Here is an 18,185-nt window from a genome sequence, read left to right on the forward strand (position 1 = left end):
ACCGGTTTTTGGGTTGACAGTTTGACCGTCTGGTTCGAATGGATGGCCCATTTCTGACAACAAAAATAAAAATAAAAATAAAAAATGGCCATAAACCATTGAACAGGTTAATGTGTTAACGATTTGACCACTCGGGTCAATGGATTGTTGATCGATTCAACGGTTTTTAGCAAGGGACCGAGATTGGGGTAAAATGGAACTGGTTGCTTGGATGGTTCCCAATTAAATAAATAAAAGCACGGATGACTCGTCTAACAAAACAAATTATAGGCTAAATTTTGAGTGTTTAAAGGTCCATTAAGTAATACCATACGTGTTATGTCATTCGAGTTTATGACTCATACAACTTGAAAACGAAACAGTTCTGGCCACCGGTTTTTGGGTTGATGGTTCGACTGTTTAGTTTGAATGGATGGCCCGTTCTAACAACAAAATTAAAAAATAAAATAAAATATGACAAAAAACCATTAAATGGGTCAATGGTTCAACCGTTTGGGTCACGTTGAACAATTCAACAAATTTTGGCCAATGACCGAGATTAGGATAAAATGGAACCAGTTGTCTGGATGGTTCCCAAATAAAAAAAAAGGCCAAAAACCATTAAATAGCTCAACAAGTCGACGATTCAATCACTCGGGTCAATAGGTCATTGACCAATTCAATAGTTTTTTGTTAGGAACCAAGTCAATGGGTCAATGGGTCAATAGGTCAACGGTTCCATTCCAGGCCCCGCAAAGTAGGGCCCTTCAGCTAGTGATTTTTTTTTTTTTTAAGAACATATCATAAATATATGTCAAATTTATTTTATATATTATACAATATAAAAATATAAAAATATGTATTATGGGTTATGGGCCAGGCTTGGGGCAGAGTGGACAAATACTACCCTCACCCCATCCCCAATCTCCAATCATTAAAGTTTAGAGTATACCCACCCCGAACCTGATCGACATTTAAAAAACCACCCAATCAGAGTGGGGCAGATTAGGCTGTCATTTCTATGTATGTACGCATGTGAAAAGTTAATATTAACATGACAATTCCAATGGTTATAAAATCCTTCAAATAAACAAAGAAAAACAAGAGTTTTATGTATTTAATGATAATTCATTTTTTTTCATTTGCTTTTCTAAAATAGATTGCTAAACCCAAACGAAAATAGAAAATTAAAATATGTGCAACAAAACCCTCAAGTCCAAGCTCAACCTAAGTGGTTTTAGGGTTTAGTTAGCACTTTAGCTAAGGCTAGACTACATGGGCTGGGCCGGGTTTGGAATAGGGTCAATTCTTAAGGTTGGGTTTGATTTGGCACTCGATAGGATACGAAGGATAGATAGGGGTAGCCGCCGGGTAGGACGGGAGAAGTTTGTGTTGGGCCTGCGGGTCTGTCAAGTTAATGTTCTCTGCCATTGGGCTAAGCTGGCCAAACCCAAACGTACTAGACAGCTTATGTAGTAATGGGAATTGGGCCGTAAACAAGATTAATGGCCCAGGGTGAGCATTTGGATCTGGCAATAATGCCATGCCTCGGCCCATCAATCAGGGAGACCTTTACTGTCAAGTGTCACCCGTTGACGATCCATCCATTCAAATCAGATGGTATCTGTAGGAAATTTCCCCCAAGTGATAGAGAACTCATACACCGTTGGATCAATTGCATGGAGCTGGATGCGCGACACGTATTTAATAGATCAATGGTGAAGGAAACAGACACATGGTAAATGGTCATATCTCAATTTTGGCGGGTGAAGAGCAGCCATTTGTTTTGGGCCTTCGAACGGCCACCGCTTGTTCCATTAGAGAAGAAAGGAGGATAGATAGAATTAAGACTCACAGTCCATAGCAGACGCAGAGAAAAGGAGAAAGCAAATCAGAGAGAGAGAGAGAGAGAGAGAGAGATGGTAATGAAGATAGCAGCAGCAGAAGCATTTGGAGGGGGAACTCTCCTGTGCTCGTACCGATTCGGAATCCGTGACCGTCGATACCTGATCTCTCTGGATTGGCCTCCGACAACAACAACAACAACAACAGCAGCAGCAGCAATTCGTCTTCCTACCCGTTTAAGGACGAGAAGCTTCCTCGGCCATGCTTCTGCCTCTTTGAAGCCCCATCAGCCTAGACTTGTATTTGTCGCCAGAGCGGTTGATTCAACCCAGCCTTCCTCGGCAGCTGCGTCCAATAAGGCAGTTGTACCCGATAACGAGTTCTCGCTTGCTAAGGTCTCTTTTTCAATCCCACATGTAAATAGCTCAATTAAATTCCATTGAATTTGTTTAGTCTTGGGCTCTTGATATGTTATCAAGTTTGGACATTGAAGCAATTAAAACTTAGAAGCATCATTAAAGAGGACTTGGCCTGTTGATATTCTATTTGACTGGGCATTTGTGTATGAAAGTAGTAAGCGGCACCTGATACTGGATTTCGGCTTTTTAACAACACTGGGTTTTTAGTTGTGGTGATGAATTAAAAGACTATATGCGTAGTTCTTTGCGGCTTTCTTACCATTTTAGGAGTTTTGTATTTATTTACTATTCATACATATTTCAGAAAAAAAAAAGAGCCCTAGTGGTAGTACAGTAGTATGCATCTGCTGAAAACATTGTATATATTCACATTTTAAACTATTGGTTCGTAATAGTCTCACGTTTTTCTTTTATTTATTTATTTTTTACTTGATAAAATAGTGATGGGTGTTTGATGACATGATAATCGGTGCTGCAAATAGAACTTTGACAAAACTTTTTTTTTTTTTCTATAGGTTAGGTTTGTTTCATTCAATTATGCTGTGAAAGGGGAATAACCGTTTAGTGTTGGAATTATTCGTACATCAGACGACACAACTCTTTTTGGATTTCTTTTGGAATTATCCCGAATGAAAGCATTGTGTAGTTTTTCATTCTTTCATGCATATGTAACCCTTCCCTTTTTGGCTTCTGTTTTTAGCATTGTAATCCTCATCCCAGTATTTCTCCTTATGTACTCTTTATTGGCTTACATTATTTTTCAGAGAATTTCTTGGTAATTTCTTACATAAATGTTTGTAAATTAAGTGATAGAATTTGAAATCTCTGTGAAGTCTCACTTTCTTTTGTTTTAATTAAGGGATAAAGATACTTTGATCATGACAGTGAATATTAAGTCCATCTCCGTCAACTTTTCCATGCACTTCAAAAACATTTGTGCTCCTTACTCTGTTAATTGATGTTGCAGATTTGTCAATGTTGCAGGTCTCATTTGGTGTTATTGGACTAGCTTTTGGAATTGCACTTCTTTCGTAAGTTGTTATTTTACTTGTGTCATTTCGTTTCCTTTTGCTTATCTAGATACACTAAACAATGTTTAAGCATTTATATATTGGTTCACATGCAATATTTCAGATATGGATTTGGAGCATATTTCAATATTCTCCCCGGTTCTGAGTGGTCAGCATTAATGCTAACATATGGCTTTCCTCTTGCAATAACTGGTATGGCTCTTAAGGTAAAATTCTTTTTCTCCCCATTTTTGGAATTATATGTTGAGAATCACAGAAACAACATATGCTGTAGGTTTGAAATTTTGTGGTTAATCATTTTTTGTTCTCTTTGGAAGATGTATTCTTTGAAATGCTTTACAGTGAACTCCAAGTTGTATATAGTTATGTCTTCTTCTTATTAATTTTTGCATCATGGACATCATTAGGGTAGCTACATTTCTTGTAATAGATGAATATATGGTCAATGATATTGTACTAGATTGCAGTCATCTATAATATTCTACGCTGTCCATATTTTCGTAAATATTAATGTTCAGACCCAAACACTCCTTCCAGAACCCACTAGGGGAGTGGAGCAGGCCACCACCCATCAGCCATTCACAAGGAGACAAAGAAGACAGGCAACAGAGCCCCAGAATTAGTTACACTCAGAGTTGGTTACTCTGCCACCACAGGACATTCCATCCATGTTATCTGCCAGAGTTAGTTACCCAGAAATCAGAGGATATTCCCTCTGATATTACACCTGTAGGCCAGCTATATAAGGCCATCATCATATAATGAAAGCAATGAATGATTCTCCTTTAATTTTCTTCTCCCTGAGTCCAGTTTATTCCTTCCTTCCCTTCTCTTTTTCTCTCCATCTTCTGTTTTAGGAGGTCAAGCCTCCCTCGAAGAGGCTTCCGAGGTGAGCGGAAACCCACCAAGTTGGTATCAGAGCCAAGTCGCAGACCAGCTATGCCGCAGACAAGATCCTCTACCATGGAAGATAGAGTCGACCAACTTGAGATTGGGTTCCACCAGGTACTGAACGAACTCAGGGATCTCAAGGTGGTCATCTCTAACCTCGCCTCTCAACAACAGTCCGGCGAGACCAGTCATCCAACAGGGGCTGACGCCTCTACTTCCGGTAGCCAAGGAACTGGGTATTACCCCGCCGGAAAGGTCACTAAAATCAATTTTCCCAACTATTCCGATGGAGATCCCATTCCTTGGATTTTTAGAGCAGAGAGATTCTTCGAGTACCATGAAACCCTTGCACACCAGCACGTCGCCATCGCCTCCATTCACCTAGAAGGAGACGCTATTCTCTGGCTCCAGTGGTATCGACAAACCCATCCTCAGGTAACTTGGGCGGAGTTCATGGAAGCTCTGTGCATCCATTTTGGGCCGACGGCGTTCGTGGATTACGACGAACTCCTCACTCGACTAAAACAGACTGGGACGGTAGTAGACTACCATCTCAAGTTCAAAAGAATGGCGACCAGGGTACATGGATGGCCGGAGAAGGCCTTGGCAATTGTGATGACAAGTTTGGACCAGGCCATAAGTGCAGAGTCCAACGAGTGTTTCTCCTTCAGACAGAGGAAGAACTGGAAGGGACCGTCCCAGAACATGTAGAAGGCTGTGAACTAGTCTCAGATGAACCTGAACCTATTGGAGCCGAGATCTCCTTACACGCCCTCATGGGCCTCAACCCTCTTTAATCCATGCGAGTAGAAGGAAGGTTGGTGGGCCGATCTGTGATGATCTTGATTGACAGTGGCTCTACCCTGAATTTCATCACTTGCCGATTAGCAAGGCAACTAGGTATGACTATACAACCCACTCCACTCTTTTCAATCTATGTGGCTAATGGAAGTCAGATGTTATGTGATGGTGTGTGCAAGAAGGAAAAGATCCTTATACAAGGCCACTATTTCGTGGTAGATCTCCACCCATTGGATTTCTCAAGGGCTGATATTATTTTGAGAATTCATTGCTTACGTGGTCTAGGGCCTGCATTTTGTGATTGGGCCAAAATGACAATGGACTTTTATCAGGATGGTCAGACTTGCCATCTACAAGGGGTGCGGCCTCCGAGCCCCCAAGGTGATACTGTAGCTTCCATGTTACGGGCCTCCAAGGATACTGGACAACCCTTATTTATGCACTTAGGCATGCAGCCCACAGTTCCAACTTTAAATAATCAAGGCTATGACCAACCCACAGAAGCCCAACACGAGGCACTACGATCGATACTCGATCAGTTTGGTGATGTGTTCAAGGAACCAAGCCAGTTACCTCCCCCTCGGGCCCATGACCATCAGATACCCCTCTTACTAGATTCTAAACCGGCCAATGTGAGGCCATATAGATACCCCTATTTCCAAAAGCTAGAAATTGAGAAGGCCGTAAGAGAGCTAATGAACAAGGGGCATATACAGACCAGCACCAACCCATTTTCATCCCCTGTACTCCTAGTAAAAAAGAATGATGGTAGTTGGCGGTTTTGTGTAGATTACCGGGCCCTGAATCAGATTACAGTGAAGGACAAATTCCCGATACCCCTCATTGATGAACTGCTAGACGAGTTAGGAGAAGCATAGGTGTTCTCCAAACTTGACCTGTGATCCGGGTATCATTAGATCCGGGCTCACCAGGCCGACATCCACAAGACAGCTTTCAGAACCCACGATGGCCATTATGAGTTTCTGGTTATGCCGTTTGGACTCACAAACGCCCCCTCCACCTTCTAGGCCCTCATGGATGACATTTTCAAGCCATTCCTAAGGCAATTTATTTTAGTATTCTTCGATGGCATTCTGGTTTACAACAAGGATTGGGACACCCATATGGAACATCTGAAACTTACCCTCACCACTCTAAGGGAACATCAGTTACATGCCAAAATGACCAAGTGTTCTTTTGGACAAAAACAGATACAATACTTAGGCCATGTGGTTGCAGCAGGGCGGGTCATGGCAGACCCAGAAAAGAAAGATGCCATCCAAAAATGGCCCAAGCCCACTACTATAAAGGCTCTCAAGGGTTTCCTTGGGCTTACCGGGTATTATAGGTGCTTCATTAAGGGGTATGGGCTTATGGTCGCCCCTCTAACGCATCTGTTGAAGAAGGATTCTTTCAGCTGGGCTGATGAGGCCCAACGGGCCTTTGAAGACTTGAAGACAGTAGTTTCGAGCCCTCCAGTCCTTACTCTTCCGAACTTCACCCAACCCTTTGAGATAGAGTGTGATGCCTTAGGTGCAGGGGTAGGGGCCGTCCTGTTGCAGAAGGGACAACCCAGTCCACTTACTTTAGCAAGGCCCTATTAGTCGCTCACCAGAACCAGTCCACTTATGTCAAGGAGATGGTGGCAGTGGTAATGGTAGTCCAGAAATGGCGTAAATACCTATTGGGACGCCAATTTATCATAAGATCAGACCAGCGAAGTCTGAAGTATATAGCAGAACAAAGAGTGCACACCCCGGAGCAGCAAAAGTGGCTTAGTAAACTGATGGACTTCGACTACCGAATAGAGTATAAACCTGGGTCCGCCAACAGGGTAGCTAATGCCTTATCGCGGGTATAGGAGCTGGCCCAACTAACCTACTCTCAGCCCAGTTTTCCCTTGTTTGAAGCTATACGACAAGAGGCAAGGTCTAACCCGCAGCTACAGGACATTAGGGAAAAATTGAGGTAGGACCCTTCCCAGGTTGCGGGTTACCAAATTGTAGGACCAGATCTCTTCTTTAAGGGCAGGTTCGTGATTGCTCCAAATTCCAGCCACAAAACTAAACTATTGAAGTTGTTTCATGATTCCACTTTGGGGGGACATTTAGGAGTGCTAAGGACTCTAAAGAGGCTCAGCAGCCACTACCATTGGGTAGGAATGTGCAAGGACATGTTACACTATGTATGCGAATGCCAAACCTGTCAACAGCAGAAATACTCCTCACAGTCTCCCGCGGGCCTTCTACAACCCCTCAAGATTCCAGAGCAATTATGGGAAGACCTCTCCATGGACTTCATCACCGGACTTCCCCGTTCTTCAGGGAAGGAGGTTATCATTGGTAGTAGTTGACCGTCTCACCGAGTATAGCCATTTCTCTGCCCTGCCTCACCCTTACACCGCAGCAACGATAGCTGACATCTTCATACGGGACGTCGCAAAATTGCATGGGACACCAAGATCCATTGTCTCAGACCGTGACCTTGCCTTCCTAAGTTCATTCTGGAAGGAATACTTCCGATTGCAAGGAACCCAACTGCACCCATCCACAAGTTACCACCCCCAGACGGATGGACAGACTGAAGTTCTTAATCAGTGCTTAGAAGCCTACCTGAGATGCTTCATAGGGGAGAAAGCCCAAACAGTGGGCCCACTGGCTTCCATGGGCAGAATACTGGTACAACACGACTTATCAATCAACGACAGGAATGACACCTTCAAGGCTCTATATGGCAGAGAACCTCCTCCCATATTACCTTATGAATTTGGGTCGGCTGAGGTGGCAGAAGTAGAGACTCACCTACTAGCAAGAGACGAGATCCTTAGGCTGCTCAAGGCCAATTTTATTAAAGCCCAGCAACGGATGAAGGTCTACTATGACTCTCACCACTGCCCACTAGAGTTTCAGGTAGGTGATTTTGTCTACCTTAAGCTCCAACCTTACCGCCAGGTCTCAATGATGAGACGGGCTTGGCACAAGCTAGCTCCCAGATATTATGGGCCCTATAAGGTGCTGGAGAGAGTGGGCCTTGTTGCTTACAGATTGGACCTCCCTACTACCTCGAAGCTTCACCCGGTGTTTCACATCTCACTTCTCAGGAAAGCTGTGGGGAATCATACCCCTATCTCACCCAACCTACCCCAATTTACAGAGGAGGGGACATTTACACGGAGCCTATCAAGATTGTGGATTTCCGATGGGTTCGGCGAGGAGGGCAGGTTGTGCCAGAAGCCAAGGTGGAATGGGCCAGACTGCCTCCAGAAGAGGCCACTTGGGAACCTTATCTAAGGCTGAATGAGAGGTTTCCCAACCTAAACCTTGAGGGCAAGGTCAGTGCTAAGGGGGGAGGGGCTGTTGAGACCCAAACACTCCTTCCAGAACCCACTAGGGGAGTGGAGCAGGCCACCACCCATCAGCCATTCACAAGGAGACAGAGAAGACAGGCGACAAAGCCCTAGAATTAGTTACACTCAGAGTTGGTTACTCTGCCGCTAGAGGATATTCCATCCATGTTATCTGCCAGAGTTAGTTACCCAGAAATCAGAGGATATTCCCTCTGATATTACACCTGTAGGCAGCTATATAAGGCCATCATCATATAATGAAAGCAATGAATGATTCTCCTTTAATTTTCTTCTCCCCGAGTCCAGTTTATTCCTTCCTTCCCTTCTCTTTTTCTCTCCATCTTCTGTTTCAGGAGGTCAAGCCTCCCTCGAAGAGGCTTCCGAGGTGAGTGGAAACCCACCAATTAATCTATGAAAATATTTGTTAATCTTTTAAATTATAAAAGGATACTCTTTTTGAATTATTATATTATTATAAAGTGATAAAAAAATATACTTTTAAAATGATTACACCATTTTAAGATGGTTTCTTCCTCTACCTAGAATAAATTTGTATATAGTACCAACTCTTGATATTTTAGTTATAAATACTATTTTATTAGTCTTGTTTAAAATAAAAGTTATGGTTTACATATGAATATTCTTGTTATGCTATTATGTTATTCATCCTTTCCTAAGAGTTTAAAATATTGAAATGTTGATTATACATTATTAAAGTATGTAAATTTAAAAATATTTCATAAAGGAAAATATGAAGGAAAAAGTCATCTATAATGCTATTCTTGAAAAAAAAATAATGGGTTTAAAGAGAAAAGAATCATTAAAACAAATTATTTGGATGGTATGTAAATTGAAAACCTTGCATTAATATTATCAACAAAGTAAAGGTTGTTAAAAATAATATAAAAGACAAAATACTGGTGAATATATTCAGTAACATTTCATGTAAACAGTCGTGGAAATTGAAATATTTCATGTAAATATTAGAAAACGTTTGAACATTTTAAATCATGCTAGTTGGCATGGCATAAAGGTCATATGGCATGTGTAATGTGTTCTAGAAGACCATATGAAAAAATGTTTCTTAACAGTAGAATAGAACTTCTCTCTATTACATTTATGTAGCCTTTATCTATTTTGCAGTATGCAGAACTCAAACCAGTGCCATGCGTAAGCTATTCAGATTCTCAAAAGTTGAGGGAAGCATGTGCTACTCCAATTCTGAAACAGGTAATATAAAATTTATCTTATTCTAATTATGAACCTCTATTGAATGGTCTGCAAAATGTAATCTTGTTTAAATCGTAAAGAGTGTTGTATCAAAGCAAATTCTGAATCATATCTTAAATATTGAGATTGTTTCTGCTTTCTGGAAATTTGTTAAAAGCAATTAAGAATATGTGTACAAAAGACTTAAAATATAGAAAGTAAATTTATTTGAATTTCAATTGATATCCACCATTTAAGTAAACAATAAAACAAAATTTGCTACTTGTACACTATAAGCACGATATGATATAATTAACTTTGGTTTCAAAGTCAATTGCCAATGTATAATTCTTCTTTAACCTGCATATGATGGAAAATAAATGTAAAAGAGTCGACAGGTTTTAACTCAAAAGTCTCATTTTAGTAAGGGTTTTAAAGCAAAAGCCCATTGAAAAAAAAAATTGATAAAGAGGTAAAAATATACAGAGCTGGTTCACAATCAAATTGATGTGAATTGTAAGATTTTGACAACTACACTTTTATTACTCCTTGTTAAATTATACTTTGTTACTATTTGTTTCTTTTAGAAAATTGTGTGCACCTTTGATCTATTTTCATAGCTTGGGAAATCAAAAAATGTGTCTAGGAACCACATTAAGTTTAATAATTTTGTATATGGCCAATATATTCTTTCTGCAACACCCCTGTTTGGATTTGATTTAGAGTTGGAATGGTTGAATGGTTCAATTCAGCAAAATTAGATTGAATTGTGTCACAATGGTATTTAACAATTAGCTTAGCCATTGTACTCGGTCATGGAATTGTTGAGTAATTCATCTGTTATTGAAGTAGATGTGAGCTATCCAGAAGTCTTTCATGTCAAGATTAGGGTTGAAGAAATAAGGAAGAGAAGAGGAAAGAGATGGGAGTTATAGCCTTAAGGGGAGGGCATATACATTCATATGTTGGCTTAAATATTCACGAAGTGGGATTTAGAGAAAATAGCAGGTTTTCAATATGCACAAGGTAGGATTTGGAGGGCCACTGAACATAGGAGAAATAACAATAAATATGAGCAAGTTCCAACAGAGGAAGCTAGGTTTAAATAAACTAGAGAGAAATAGGACATGCATGGACCTATGGGGTAAGAGTTTCCTGATTGTCAGCCAGTATAGTAAAAATCAGAAAAGCTATAGACTGGGATGGGTTTTAGGGTTTAAATAGAAAGTAGTAAATCATGTATATATTTTATGTTTTTATATCTGTGAAGTTTCAGAGTGCTTTTAAGGTTTCCATAAGGAGAAGAAAAAACAGATATAGATGAATTAGTGGCTTACCTAATGAAAAGGGGAGTGAGAGGTATAAATATGGAACAAGAGTAAGAATTATAGAAAATAATGCCCAACAGAAAATAGTGTTAACAATATATGAAAAGAAGAGGTAAAAAAGTGAAGTAACTTGTTTTCTTTCTTTTTTTTTTTTAAGAAGGGAATGTAAACTGTGTTTTTTTCTTTATCTTTATCTAGAATAAATCTCGAGTTGACTTCTCAAGAGGAAAATCCACACTGGTCAAGGATTCATAATTTTTGCCTTAAATTTCTTTAGAAGCCTTAAATCTGTCCTTGCTTTCAAACTTTGGCTAAGTAAATATAAAGAGAATGGAAATATCTTAAAGATTCCTAAACATGAATTTAGTACCTTATTTTTTTTATCAACTGTACTAAAAATCACTAGTTTGAGGTAACTCCATATCTTAATTTTATGTACACGGCTTTAACTGTCATTATGCCCATTGTAAGATAAACTTTACAGAAAAACAATTCCTCTCTTTTACTCAAAATGGGAACTCAGTCCAAGACTAATGAGACACATAGTAGATATGTAGTTGTATCTAGTATTCTAGTCCACTGTTTAGGCAGCATTGCACTTGGTCTTGTAAGACCCTCTCATGCCTGTACTCAAACCCCACTGTCCCACACAAATGTTTTTTTTATCTTCCTTATTGGTTTTTCAAATTATGTTCCCCTCCTTCTGGTCTAGATCTCAATTCTCATAATGAGTTTGCTGCAAAGTTACTTCCACTAGCAGGTTGGATTCATGTTTTTGAAAGCTTCTTGTTATGTTATAATTTAATTTCGTGTTCAATGTATTGAATGTTCTCCTAGGTCAGAAATGATGTTACAAGATTCCGTTATGGAGATGAACAACATTTGGATGAGGCCTTAAAACGAATTTTCCAATATGGTCAGGTATGCTTGCTAATGGTATTTTTTACCCCTTTTTTCTTGTTTTATTTTCTTATCCTATAATTAAGTGTGATTGCAAGTTCTAGACATTCCAGGTCCTAATAGTGTACATTTTACTTGTATCAGCTGGTTCCTGCTTCTACGTTTGCCTGCCCTTTTTAGCACCTTCAATGATCTTCAAAGCAAAATTTCTTATGATGCTGTTATGCTTTTCCTACATTGCAAAAAGGAAAATGAACAATTGATGCAGGAGTAAACAAGAAAATTTGAATTTTCTAAATTTTATATGTATTATTAGGGGTATCTTCATCATTTTAGAAATTGTGTGTGGAATCCAGCCTTTCTATCTGATTTGCCTAGTTATTGTTTAGTTGTTTTAAAATGTCAGTCATTGGTTAAGTAGTTTATGTGTAAATGATTTACTTAAGAAAATTATTAAGATTACAAAAAAAAAATCATAAGACATGCTAAACATGATGTGTAAGAAAATATTTCCTTGAAATATCAAATTATAGAACAGAATTCTATGTCAATGTCACTAAGTATCAAGAATTGATATTTTTATCTTATAGAAATACTTATTTGAAATTTATGAGATACAAGATCACTTTGAATATTTTGTTTGATTTATTCTAACAGCACTCATTATGCTTTTTGACTTTAGGGTGGAGGAATTCCACGGAGAAGTGCACCAATTCTACAAATGATTCGAGAAGAAGTATGCTTTTATCACTTTGATTTATTATCACTTGTTTAAGTTAGTTTTTGCTTTTCTTTTATTAAATAAAGGCCTATTTGCATTTATAATAGTCTAAATTGAACAATAGGGAAATCTTAACCCTGCTGGTAAATCTATTAAGTGTTAGCCCCAACATTCAACACTTTAAAAAGAACCTAATGTTTCTTTCCTTCTTTCTACTTATTCAAAGCATATATTTTTACCCAAAAAATATTCGAATGATAACAATGACATCTAAGAATAAATATAATAATAAAAACAGTAATGATAATGGAACACCAACCTTGGGGAAAAGGATAATTGGTTATGGCACTGAACAATGTTGACTCTCCTGAATGGATGACCTGCTCACTGAATCAGCTTCCAACATGCCACAGATTCTTCAGGGATGATTTTACATATTTTTCTTTTTTCCCATTGCTTATTTTACATAAATGAACATCTAATGCACATGATGAAACATCATCCTTTCCTACAGAACATTATTAGGTAATAAAGACAAACTTTGATTTGTTTGCACCCATTTTTATGGGATGATCTTGGAACTCACAAAATATGGCTTCTTTAATTTAGTATTCGATGTATCCCCTACTACATATTTTTGCATCCTTCCAAGTCAGACGTCTGTACACATTTTAGGAATCCTACTCTTGTATTTATGTCTATGAACAACTGCCTCTGAATGGGACCCTAACCTAAGTTGGTAATGTAATATGTAGAGTTCTCAAGGTTACTAACATCCTTTTCAACACTATCCAAAATATATGCAATTCATATGATGTTAATTACTTAATTGAGTGTGTATTGGGCTACCAGTATTGCTATTTTTCTAATTTCTCTTCACCTCGACAAGTTATTCTTTCTCTTTATTTATTTATTTATTTTTTGTTAATGTTGCAACCATTGAAAATTAAGTACATTTTTTATGTTCCTGGTTAAGTGCACGAAGAGCTTTCACTGGAGTTCAGCTTTTTCCTTTTTTGCAAGCTGAACCTTTCTTTATCTGATTTCTCAGATCTTTTGTAAATTCCCAATGTAAAGGTCCTCATTGTACACGGCCCGGTGTATTTGGTTTCCTTTTGCAATACAATACATTAGCTTCTTCAAAATAAAAAGTTAAGCATATTTTACTGGGTAATAAAGGTATTTTGTGTGGGAAGGTGGTAATGCATGTTGTAATGTGGTGCATCTGGGAGGAACAGAAAAAGAGAAATCTTCTGTTAAACAATCTGTGGATGAGATCCAACAAGCTGTTTAAGGGTACTTGTTTTGGGGATATGGAGAGAAAAATCTATTTCAGATTCTGAACTCTTCTTGTTTAACTCCTGTTAGACCCAGCCTTCCTCAGTTCCTCCTCAGTTCCTTCAAGACCTCAGGTTGAATTTATCCTTAAGTTTGATGGTAGCTGTAGAAGTTTGACGAACCACAGGGGTCAGGCTAAGATTGGGGGTTGAATTGTTAAATCCAATGGCGACCTGATCTGGGCCTTCAGTGGGCCAATTGATGTGATAGATGCTGCAGAAGCAGAAATCTGTACATTGTTGGTAGGTCTGAGGTCTGCAGTGGCTCTCAGACTTACAGAGTTGGTAGTGGAAGGGAAACCCAAAAATGTGATATGCTGGATGAAGAACTTAAAGGAAGCTCCTTGGAGATTTAACTGCATATTTAATGAGATTAAAGAAACCTTGTCTTTTATGACATTTATGACTTGTTAATAAATTTTCTTTTTATTGATTACCAAAAAAATGACTTTTATGACATTATTTTAAATGGACTCCTAGAGAGCTGAAGTGTAGCCGACAGTTTGGTTAAATTTATTAACAAGTGTACCAACTCCTCAATGCCTCTGTAAATTCCAGGGCGGTCTTTTTTGGTTTTGGTTTTTGTAGTTTTGTGCTTGTACATCTCCTCATGTACATCCTCTCCTCTTTTTTGGCAATGAAAGTTACCCTTTTCTCAAAAAAAAAACACATTTTCCTGCTGCCCAATGGATGTAACCTTAGAAGTGAAGAAATAAGTACCAAAAAAGCTACAAGGACATATCTTTTGCATGTCAAAGATATTTTTATATGTTTATCATGCCATAAGCATTCCTAGGCTACCACTTTCTTACTTTACCATTGAATTCTTCCCAGGTCACTGAAGATGGAAAGTATTGTTTAGTTCTGGTATTTGAGGCAAAAGCGTTACAGCTATCAGATTTTGAACAAAGACAGGTGAAGAAAATATTTTATATTTCGAAACTGTACATTCAGTGTTGTCAGTTTGCCTTCATTAAGGAATGAGGAATCATACTAAGACATAATTATCAAAAAAACAATGGAATCATGCTTATTTATCAACAAGATCCTATGCTGGAAACTTGTATGTTGTTGGGAAGGCGTAATATAGTTCTTTTTTCTTGGCAAGTAGAATCTTTTCTTGCCCATTTAGTGTTGTCAGTTTGCCTTCATTAAGGAATGAGGAATCATACTAAGACATAATTATCAAAAAACAAGGGAATCATGCTTATTTATCAACAAGATTCTATGCTGGAAACTTGTATGTTGTTGGGAAGGCATAATATAGTTCTTTTTTCTTGGCAAGTAGAATCTTTTCTTGCCCTATCATCTCAAATTTTAATAATTGACCAGAAAATAGAGATATATATTAATTTTCTTATAATGACTTTTCAGGCAAAATTTGCATCATTCTTTGGACCCGGAATCACAGCAGAAATTGGTGAGTATGACTTGTGAAATGTGTTGATGTACAAAGTCAAGTCAAGCTGATCCAGCTAAGCTCAGGTTCACCATTCACCAACTAATGCTCGAGTTGGGCTTGTGACAAGCCTTAGGTGATGTGCTTAGAGGTGTAAAGTGGGCTGTGCCGCCCTCCCCGGTGAAAAATTTGGGGGTCGGACCGGCATGGCCCACGGCCTAGGCTTGTGCGGGCCTGTGCCATGCCACGGGCCGGGCTGTCCCGTGGGCCGAGCTTTGGGCCAAGTCGGGCTGTGCATCGGGCCAAAGCTATTTATTTAAAAAAATTACAAAAAACTTAAAATTTTAATTTTATATGAATTGTGTATACAATTTCTTATATATACAATAATTAAATAAATTAGTATAATAAAATTATAATTATTTATTTTATTAATAAAATATTATATAATTATAATTTATATAATATTATATAATATATAAATATATATAAATAATATATATGGACCGGGCTGCGGGCTGGGCTGTGCCAGCCGGTGGACCTAAAACCCCAGGCACAGCACTGCCCGCATGATCGTGCCGGGCCTGGCACAGCCTGATTTACACCTCTAGATGTGCTAGGTCTAGGCTTATGAAGTATTTGAGATGCTCAGGCTCAGCTAAGGTGTGGTAACCAAATTTTAAGAGGCGAGATGGGAAAACATTATAAATGTGATGGTAATAGAATTTAGAATCAATTATATATTATAAAATTTGATGGTAAAGGAATTGAATGCACTATTTACTTGGAGGGAAAACTGTGTAAAATATAAGATTGTTTTCTGTAATACTATTGAATGGAATAGAGTACTGTTACTCAAAAAAACAGGATGCAGCCTTTTCCCTTTTTTGATTAAAGTATTTAGATATATTTAGTACTATCACAAGGAGCTGAGGTCAAACTTAACTAAGCTTAGGGAGGCTGATTTCAAGATCATTTAGCTAACACAAAGTTAGGTTAATGTTTGGGCCGGCTTGCAAACTTGAAATTTGAGCTCAGGCTCTGCCACGCGAGCCTTCACAAACAAGCAAATATAGCTAAGTGGCCTAACTTGAAATGCTGAGAACGGTTAATATAGTTTTGGATATTTTTTTGTGCGTTTAAATAATACTTTGTCGATATGTGGATGCAGTGAAGGGCGAGAATGATCTATATGAAGTCCGTCTTATTTCCAACACAACATTATAAAAGGGTATGATAATTTTGTCTTACATTTGCTGTTCGAATTGCTCCTTCCTGAACATGTCCACTTAGTTTACCTTGTAAAACCATATGATGTTAAAATTGGTAGGCATTATGTTAGTACCTCTTTAAAAATCCTTAAAATGTTCAGCATTGATTGAGTAGAGCATTAAGCATTGATTTCTTTCCCCTTTTGTCAGAAATATTGTCCATTCTTGCCAAGCATCCTTTAGCTAATAACTTGTGAATGTTTGGGTGCAGGGAAGGACAATAATGGCCTCCGAAGTTTGGACTCTCTTCAACGCAATTCATGGCTGAACCGCTGAAGCATATAATTATTTCTTTGCACTTTCCACTTGGGTTACTCCATGATTTTGTCACTCATACTGTGGTTGTATAATGTATAAATTTAGTTCCACAGGTACTATGATGCCAAATCTGTAAGAAGCCCTATAATGTTTATTTGGAAAAAAAATGGGTTCAAGGTAGACAACGAAGAGCAATTTTTCTCTTCGTTTCTTTAGTGTTCATCAGCAAGATTTCTTCTATTTTTTCTTTGATCAGCAGAAACAATCATCCTTACATGTATTTTTTGTCAATTGCATAGACTGGTGAAATGGTAGGTGGTTAACTATGAGCATCTAGTGAGTGGGCATGGCAGAAGCCATCTTTTGCCTTGATATTTGTGCGTGGCAAGAGAAGGGGAATAATTATGTCAATAAGCGTGAAATACTGCTTTGTGTATGGTTTGGCCTGAGATTAGGGGTGCACCTTGGGCGGGCCCAGCCCGAGCTTGATCGGCCCAACCTAAAATTTTATAGACTGGGTTTGGATTTTTGGTTTTTGGGCCAGACTTGGGCTCAAGAAGTTGGGCTTTTAAATTTTTTGGTCAAGGCCCAGGCCTAGTCATTATGTAGTCTGAACTCGGCCTGATTCCAGCCCAATTATACACATTCGTACATACATGCTTTTATATATATATATATATAGTGGTTTTATTGGCCAACCCGGGCCCTAGCCCAATCCGTATCAAATTACATTGCGGGTTGGGCTCAGGTTGGGAAGACCGGGCTTGACCTCAGGCTCAGGCCTTAAGCCCAAACTTTAAGATCGGGCCCGGGTTGAGCATAAACCCAATAAAACCTGCCCAATTTGCACCCCCCACCTGAGATGGATACGCTTCACCACAGTTAGGGTATCATGGCACATTGGATTTGTACCAGGGAAGAGTTCAGGGACTACAAAACATAGATCATTATTAGTTGGTTCTATATATCTAGATCCTTGACAAGCAGATGGGTTGTATAAATGGCTAATTTTTATTCAATGCTAGAGGTAGATGTGGATTCTGCGAATCCAAGACGTTCAAGCTTTGAATTTGATGGATGATTTCCTGGTAATTTGAGCAGCTCAGAAGCTGAAGTGCATTCAAAAGAGCAAGGGAGTGACCATTCTTGTATTCTCAAGTCCAATGGGTCATGGGACGTTTCTGAGGCTGATGCATTCTCATGGATTTTTCTAATAAATATGGATAAATTAAAACTCGGAGTAAATAAATATATGGGTCTAAACTTTGATGATGGTCTCAGTCTCACCTAACAAAAGCCTCACCAAGAAGTCTAGCTTACCCAATTAAGCAAACTATGTCCAGGTTGGCCAGAATAAGATCACCAAGTATCCTGGTTCCTGAGTTATTATCTATCCAAGTTGTAGAGTCCACTACATACAAAAGTTAGAGCACGAAAGAGAATTCTCTGT

At 38.7% G+C, this 18,185-nt stretch overlaps 1 protein-coding gene across 1 annotated transcript; it reads left to right on the forward strand.

Annotated features, from left to right (window-relative positions):
- The first annotated feature begins 1,743 nt into the window (after window positions 1-1,743).
- APE1 (acclimation of photosynthesis to environment) lies at window positions 1,744-16,957 on the forward strand. The gene is made up of 10 exons (XM_088976009.1): window positions 1,744-2,219; window positions 3,228-3,274; window positions 3,378-3,480; window positions 9,456-9,542; window positions 11,687-11,770; window positions 12,432-12,485; window positions 14,642-14,722; window positions 15,182-15,227; window positions 16,378-16,437; window positions 16,689-16,957. Exons 1-9 carry the CDS (start codon window positions 1,899-1,901, stop codon window positions 16,431-16,433), a joined length of 879 nt encoding a protein of 292 aa, XP_088832135.1. The 5' UTR covers window positions 1,744-1,898; the 3' UTR covers window positions 16,434-16,437; window positions 16,689-16,957.
- Window positions 16,958-18,185: the final 1,228 nt, after the last annotated feature.

The sequence above is a fragment of the Nelumbo lutea genome, chromosome 3 (assembly GCF_056320005.1).
Source record: "Nelumbo lutea isolate HS-2025 chromosome 3, American lotus-T2T, whole genome shotgun sequence".
NCBI classification, from domain to species: domain Eukaryota; kingdom Viridiplantae; phylum Streptophyta; class Magnoliopsida; order Proteales; family Nelumbonaceae; genus Nelumbo; species Nelumbo lutea.